Raw genomic sequence first — 8,399 nt, 5'->3', positions numbered from 1 at the left:
TTTTTTTTCTTTCTGTTCCATCCTTACCTAGGAGTACTTTTGGTGGTTGCTGACAGAGTTTCGTTTGTTTGGTGGTGCTTATTGTGAGTCTCATGATGGGAAGACCTTGTTCCTAAAGTTTGATCATGTAAGAAGCTAAACTTTTTAAGTGCCAGGTTTCTAGCCCTTGTTTTTGGAGAGGAGCGCAGAAACTTGCTGCATTTTTCCTTTTAAAGCTTGATCCAGTGTTTGAAGTGACACCTTTCACTGTTGGTTACAAATATAATGTGGTTTGGTACATTGTAGGTGAAGGTCATCACTTAATTATCAGCTATGTGATGTAATAAGAACTGCTATTAGCCACTTTTTATTGTTACTTAGTCAGGTAGGAATAACCAGCGGAAAATAGATGAGGGATGAAGGCATGCAGGAATATGTAAATAAATTTATTATCAGAGATTTCTAGAAAACTAAGTAATGTAATGAAGTTTAAAAAGTAGCAAATAAAGATTTTGCTGAAATTAGTTAAAGGAGGACAAGAAGATGATGTACTCTGAGACAGCTGATGGCCGCTTCTTGGAGTTTTACTAGGTGTTATTTATGGAAGCTGTTAAATTTAGTGTGATATGTGTATTCCTCTAACTGCAATCCTTGAAGGCTTTAGCAAAAAATAGTTTTGCAAGTTTTGAAGGATGTGATTACAAAAAAAGATTGCTTCTTGTATCACTGTAGAATATCTGTCTAAAGCAGTTGTTGACAGTGTTTTGGTCTCTAGTGGAGGTGGGGACTAGTCTAGCATCCTCCAGTCAAGCAGGTCACTTCTGGAAGTACCGATGGAAAACAAACTTGCACCGAATCGCTGTTTTCATGTACTAATTTGCATGTACCTATCTGTTGTTTGTGAGCAGCTGTGTTTCTCACTTAGCATTCTGTCACTTCTTGAGACTCTGGTTAACATGCGGGCTTGCTGCTTCACTGTGGTGCATTTCCACAGGAAGGCTTTGCAATCTTTGCTTGTGAATTCTCATCCTGGTCATCTTCCATGTTCTTAACCATTCTCCAATAACTGAAGGCCAGAGGAAAGGCAACTTTTAAAGCCAGTCAGTGTATAAAAATGCACCAGAAAAAAAAGTAATGGGTGACTTATTGGATAGGCTGATAACCAGGAAGGTCACTACAGAAGCAGTGTCTGCTGTGTCCTGTTGCTGCTTCCTTCTCTCCCCTGCTCCCAGTTAAATGGGGGAATGACAGGATTTGCATTTGCAGCTCTCTTCTTATTAGGGTGAGATGGATATACTTGTTCTATTACGAGTTAGAAGTACAAGAAATAGAGTAGTTCCTTCTTCTTTCTTCTAATTGGAGCAGGTTGTGATATATGTGAGAGAGGAATTGAACTAAACTGCTTTAGCTATGTGAAAAGGGCGGACTAGTTATTTTTCTGCAGTGCCCAGTGCATTTCTCATGGTATTCCTCAGGCTGATATATATCATTTAGATGAAGGCAGGGGAGTATATTACATTCTTCTATACCTCTTCAGACCTCCTGATAGCTGCTTTTTGACACCTTGGAGCATCATTTCTGTATGCTTTTTGGTTTTATTGTTCCTTCTGCCTTTGTCTCCTGAGGCAAGTGCCACTTAGGCAGAAACTTTCCTGGCCGAGGTGGGGAAGGTAACAGTTCTGCCGTAACTGTTCCATCTTCTGGAAGTGCAGCATGTGCAGGAAAGAGTCCTGCCCTGCTTCTGGAAATTAGAAGACAGTTTGCTTAAGGAACATTTGTTCTTTAAGACCAAGTGCAAATAGGAATGATATTCTAGGGTTAATTAAAGGGGGGGAAAACAATATTCGCAGTACTTTCTAACACTGAGTCATTCTTAATTCTTTTCATAGAACCGTATCATATGAGAAGTCTGTTTTCACTTCCTACTTAAAAAAATATATCCACCATCTTTGTTATCTATAATTCTGCTTAGTTTGATGGGTGTTTGTAGAAGCTATCTATTTTCACATCTGGCTATGCTATCAGAATACTTGCATCTGTTATGAGATTGCAACTAGACTTTAAGATTTCTGATAAAGCCTTAGCAACCAAACCCTATATTGATTTAATTTTAGACCCTTCAGCATTTAATTGTTTCACAGAATTTTAAATTATTTTCATAATATCCTTGTGAGACAGAGCAAGTGATAGATTTCTCTGTTTGTAGCTGTAACTGAGAGATGCAGAGGGTGTCAAAATGAAATGCTCCTTGCAGATGATTACCCAACTCTAAAAATGATTGATGAGTGACCAGTTACAGTGACCTGGTAGTACTATAACTTTGCTGCAACATGCAAAGTTAGGATATTGTCCCTACCTTTGGTCTATTTAAACTTCTGTTTAAAGCATAACTTTAAAAAATTTATTCCAGTAGCAACTGAGCATGTTCAGCCTATCTTAATACGCTGTTCTACATGTTTTTCGATGAGTACTAAGAGAACAAGGACATAGTTAGTGACTATATATGAAAAATTCAGTTTGCCATACTTCATTGTGGAAAGGACATCACACAGAGCTTCTCAAGAAATGGCATTCAACTCCTGTATTGTCACTTAGTTTCTTTCCCTCTGTTGGTAATTAAACACCTGGCACTCATTTTGGGATCTCTAATGCTTAAAAGGTGACTTTCTCAAACTTCATTTCTCCTGCTTCCTGCAAATGGCTGATGCTCATAATTTCTTAAAATAAAGTCCCTTGTAACCTCAGAAGGGATATAAAAATTTCAAGCTTTGGAAGGAAACTGTTCTTAATGGATAGCAGGGCATGTATCACCACTGCTACAGTTCCCATTAAATGTCAAATGAGGTGGCTAATCCACACCTCCTTGCTGACCTCAGGAAAAGCATCACTTCACACAAGCAAAAATTTCTCCTTTTGCTCAAGCACTTGGCATACTTAAGTGCAAGCTGGTTTCATGTTCTTTCTAGTGGTGTGTTTTGGGGCTTAGCTTTTTTTTTTTAATGTTGAAGATATTTAAAGTTGGTTCCTGGCAGTAATTATTTAGTCATGGAAGGGAAAGCATCACTTGGGTTAAATGTTTAGCAGCATCTTTTGCTATAGCCTGCTTAATTGTCATCTATTGTGACAGTTCCATTTGTCTTTTACAGGAAGCCCATGATGGACTTGCTGATCTTTCTCTGTGCACAATATCATTTAAATCCATCAAGTTATACTATAGAGTTGGTATCAGCAGAAAATAGCAGGATTAAATTCAAACCCAACACACCAGTGGGAATGCTTGAAGTGGAAAAGGTGATTGTAAAGCCAAAACAAATGGATAAGAAGAAACCTGCTCCAGTTATACCAGAGGTGAGAACTAAAATTAACGTGTATTGAGAAATTAGAATCACTATTCTATTCAACAAGTTAAGCTGATAGCTCAGCCTCTTGTTTCAGCTTTTCCTGTTGTCTCTCATCCTCTTACCATGCAACCCTGTGAAATGCTTGGCTCCATGTTCTTGATAACCTTCTCTAAATAAAATATATCTGTTTGTTGCAGCAAATATCTTTGCTGCTGAAAGAAGGAAACATTACAATATTATTTGACATCCCACGCCTTCCTGTCCTTTTGATAAATTCTGCAGATGAAGTGTGGCTGAATACAGCCTTCCACAAGCTGAAAATCAACAACTTGTACCATCTGTCATGCTGTGATATATATGCCCTCCTGATTGTATGTTCATTTTCCTTTAATACATACTATACTTCTACGTTGTTACTCGGCTTTTTTTATATTAAGAAAGCTGCATCTTTTAGAAGTACTAAAGCAGCTTCTGGGTGTTGCATACATCTTTCCTGCTGCTGTTGTCCTCTGCTTTATAGAAGAATACTGTTTTTTAATTTATCTAAAGCACTTACACAGGGCCAGGGGAGCTCTTCTGCTGCCCTTGTGGCTTTGTCCTATGCATGTGCACACATACGCACTCATGGCTCATGGTCTGACTTCTATAGCTACCTAATGTAACCCAGGGGCATCTCGCTCCAGGCACGTACCTTGCTGGACAGGCAGATACTAAAGGAGGAACAAACCATTTAATGTGTCCTTTTCTTGAGTAGAAGGGAATCACAAAAAGTAGTTCTTAGTTTCTCTTATAGTGTTTCTGAATCTATCTGACATTGGTGAATTTGCTCCTAAAGGGAATTCCTGTGATTACTATAAGGCTGTTATAAAAATGCTGGTTGTTTCAGAATTGTGCTGGTATTTATTGGAATTTTATTCCCTTTAGCAAACAGTAAGGGTAGTGATAAACTACAAGAAGACGCAGAAGACAGTAGTAAGAGTTAGTCCACATTCACCCCTTCAAGAGCTCATACCAATTATCTGTAGTAAATGTGAGTTTGATCCTTCACATACTCTGCTGTTGAAGAATTACCAGTCTCAAGAACCCCTTGACGTGACAAAATCTCTTAATGACCTTGGACTAAGAGAATTATATGCCACGGATATCAGTCGAGGTAAGATAACTGTTGTAAGTTGCAGTTATAGAAAAGATAATAACTTAATATTTCAATAATGTATGTGTTTTGTTGTTTTTTTTTTACTTATGAAGAAGTTAATTTCTAGCAATTCAGTATATATTAGTCTTCCACAAATTGAAACTGGGACAAGTTTACCTGTACTTATGTTTGAGAAGTGCTATATGAAGGATTTTTTTTTTTCCTAACCAAATGCTAGATACCAGCAAAGGTGGCTAAGTACAAATAATCACTTAAAGTAACCCCCTCCATTCTTTCCCCCCCACCCCTTCCCCAAAAAAACCAATGCCACTGTATTTCCCTTAGCTCACAGAAAAGACATAGAATCATGATGAGCTGAAAAGAACAGAAACATTAGAGAAATTTAGTTTTCTTTTTAAATAATTTAAAATTAAAAAATGATAGAATATTCTGATGGTGTTTATGTATATTTCTGAGCCCTCTTTGCTAATTTTATAGATTGTAAAAGAATAATAACTCTCTTTTTAATTGTGGTCCAGCAGGGGCACTATGAACTAATTTCCTTACATTTGTACAGGCATTCCTATGCCTAGCTTTAACTTTAGCTGTAAGCCTGTCTTTTTCATGAAGGGTTTATTGTACTGTGATTAAAAACTGTATACAGTGTGGTTTGTTCTGTTGCACACATTTCTCACAGGAAACTTTACCTTAATATAGAATGCAGTAATATTGGCTCACTCCTGTTCTTGACCACTGTTCTATTTGCTTGTTTTTCTTTCTGCTCTAAAACTTGGGGGGTTTTGTTGGGTTCTCTCTCTTCTACCTAAATACAGTAACCTTATCATTTGGTGATTAGAGTTTCAAGAGTTCTCTCAATTACTTCCCAGTAAGGCCAGTTATCTTGAACAATAGGAGAATGACAGATTTGGAAAATATATCCTTTTCCCATGGAGAAAACAAAAATGAGATATCTTTATCTTCTTAACTGGAAAACAACATATTTTTACTTGCCTAAACATATTACTTGAACTATATATGCCCATAGTGTATTGTCTTGTTTGTTGTCTGGCTACTGCTTTCATCTACAGACTGGCATAGCTGCCTTTTGCATAGTATGATGGGTGTTTCATTTGAATCAGCAGCCAAAAATCCTTAGGGGAGAATACAAGGGCATACACACTTTCCACAAGGCAGTGCCCCACTAGGAAATTTAGGTATACTTCAGTTCTCTTGACACAAAGTAGTTCAGCATTTCAATTTTGTGGATAACTTCAAAAAGTAAATGGTGAGGTGTGCCTTTACTTAATAGAATTTAAATTTGAATCTTATTTTATTCATATTATATTTTAATTATACATTCCTCTTTGTTTTCCAAGTTTGGACTGCCTGACAATCCATAACTTACAGAGTAAACCATTCTATGTACTAATTTTCCTATTTCCTTCAGAAATATAAGTGGACACTCTCTCCTTATTTACAAGATTCCAGTCTGTGTTGCATGTCTCTAGGCTCAAGTTCTTAAATAGCATAGAGCATTAGGTATTAAAGATACACACCTTTTTTACTTCAGGAAAGTACCCAGTTACTTTTTCCTAATGTTGAAGATTCAGCTTGGCTTTCTGTGTTTGTAAATTATAACTGCATCCTTGATTCAGATTCACATTTTCTGTCTCTCTTTTTGTCTTTCTGTAGCCACATCACCAGTTGATTTAAATTTACCATCTCTGCAAGGTACGATTTACTGAAATAGGTAGTGAAACTGTGGCATTTAAGTGACATTACCATGCACTCCTATTATAATATCTGCTTAACTGTGACATGAGTAATTATCTCTGTCCTATCTTAAATACATATTTAAAAAGATAATACAGAAGTGGATAGACCCAGCTGTATGTGAAGTATTTATGTATAGTTTTACCATAGATTGATTAATTAAATTTACATTCGTGTTCATATTGACACTTGTACCAAAAGCTCATAATGGCCTTGCTGATTTCTATTGCTTATTGCATTTACATTCAGTGGGATTTCTTTAAGAAAGTCAAATCTAGTAAAAATTAAAAAGAGACAACCTTTAGATTTAGAAATCATCTGCATGAATAAGATGATGTAAGAAGAATAAATTCTGCAAGATACCAGAATGGACTTGATTATATTTACTATGACTCCATGCAGTTACGTGTACAGCACCTATCAGGTGTTTCAGTGATCTTTCTCCATAGTCATACCATGTGCAGGCTTGTGCCTGACTTGTCCCACTTCACACTTTGCCATGAACTTAAACTGTTAGGAACTGAGAGCTGAAGAGGTTGATGCTTTTTTTTCCCCTTTTACAGCCTTTGTGATATGAACCATAACATATGACAAGTGGGATGGGCTGGATTAAGTGCTGGGGGTATCAATATCATCTGAAACTCGTCTATTTTGAGTTCTGAGAAAGACAGGAAGAACATGGATGGTAGGAAACCTGTTCATTTTGCAGCATTTAGAAAAACTGTTAACATAGGTGATTTGTGGTACATTTTGTATATCCTTCCAGGAGGCTTTTGACAGACAGTGAAACAGTAAGAATGCAGGAGAAATAATCTGTGCGATAAATAACATTTAGAAAAATTGTTTTCTATTTTAGACTCCTACCAATCTGAAAACTTAGATGTTCTGAAGGAGAAAGAAAACAAAGGATTTTTCAGCTTTTTTCAACGAAGCAAGAAGAAAAGAGAACAAGTAAGATGTAACTTTGTATAAGCAAAACTTCTAGAAACATATTCATATTAAGCAATCAATACTGTTGATTGTTTTCAAGAAAGTGTAAGTAACTTGGATTTTTTTTCTTCCCCCTGCACCCCAAGGCTGCCAGTGCCCCAGCAACTCCATTGATGAGCAAGTCGAGGCCAACATTTATCATGAGAGCTAACACTGTTAGCAAGCAGTATGATTCTAACACTCTGCCATCTGAAATGCCGAAGAAGCGGCGAGCTCCTTTGCCTCCTATGCCAAATTCCCAGAGTGCTCCCCAGGAACTTGCGCAAGCCCAAGTCAGACCAACATATGATATTGTGAAATCTAACAGCCTTGATATGAATGAACAGGTTAGTTATATTTGCTTAACTTCTCTTTAGAAGTTTAGACATAATAATCCTGTTAATATCTGCTGAGGCTTTAAGTAAATGGGAAAGAAAAGTGTAGTACTTAGTTTTAAAAATTTTAGTTTGAAAATAACTGCAGAAATTGAAGGATGCGTTTCTTTACAAGTTTATATTTGGTATCCAAAGTAGCTGCTGTATTTTGAAAAGGCAAAACCAACTTCTTATATAAGTTAGTATTGTGAACACCTTTTTGTTCTTTTTGATTATAGTTTATATGTTTAAATGTGAGAACACTGTCTCACTTTATCTAGTAATTGATATTTCCAGTAATTTTTAATATTTTAGTTACATGCAGTAAAGGGTAGTTTGTGCTTTACGTTACATTACTAGAAAAAGGTGGAAGTTGGGAAGTAGTCTTAATGTACTTGTGCTCCCAGCAAATTGAAGTAAGGTTTTATTTTAATCAAATAGGGATGTATTTAATTGAAGCTATGAGATGTGGGCTACATATTTAAGTAACCTATCTGCCAACAGAATTTGGGAGAATGGATGCATTAGGTATGATCCTGGTATTGCACATATTGTCAATTGTGAATTCCAATTAAAAATAAAAACTAAAATTGTCATTATAATTTTTTTTTAATTCATACTTTGATTTGAATGCAGTAGCTAAAGATGGTTTTTAATAAGTGAGGTTATTGGCATGCTAGAAAAATAAAATGCAGCATTAAATGAAACACAAATCTGAGGGATTAATTTTGTGTTAGACTCGGAGACAAGAAATATTAAACTGTGACTTTCTTTATCTTTATACAATGATTTACTCTTTCATTGATGCACAGAACCACAAGAGAGCAC

At 36.3% G+C, this 8,399-nt stretch overlaps 1 protein-coding gene across 1 annotated transcript in view; it reads left to right on the top strand.

The window, feature by feature from the left end:
- Positions 1-3,129: 3,129 nt before the first annotated feature.
- Positions 3,130-8,399, top strand: part of COBLL1 (cordon-bleu WH2 repeat protein like 1) — a 26,348-nt gene continuing 21,078 nt past the window's right edge. The window contains exons 1-5 of the mRNA XM_010162603.2: positions 3,130-3,327; positions 4,245-4,473; positions 6,148-6,186; positions 7,085-7,179; positions 7,305-7,544. Coding sequence (XP_010160905.2) covers positions 3,133-3,327; positions 4,245-4,473; positions 6,148-6,186; positions 7,085-7,179; positions 7,305-7,544 — 798 coding nt within the window. The 5' untranslated portion in view covers positions 3,130-3,132. The remainder of the gene's footprint in view (positions 3,328-4,244; positions 4,474-6,147; positions 6,187-7,084; positions 7,180-7,304; positions 7,545-8,399) is intronic.

This window comes from Antrostomus carolinensis, unplaced genomic scaffold, assembly GCF_000700745.2.
Source record: "Antrostomus carolinensis isolate BGI_N321 unplaced genomic scaffold, ASM70074v2 scaffold8772, whole genome shotgun sequence".
In the NCBI taxonomy this organism is placed as follows: Eukaryota; Metazoa; Chordata; class Aves; order Caprimulgiformes; family Caprimulgidae; genus Antrostomus; species Antrostomus carolinensis.
Note: the sequence above shows the minus strand (reverse complement) of the source record. Positions and strands in the feature narration are given on the sequence as shown.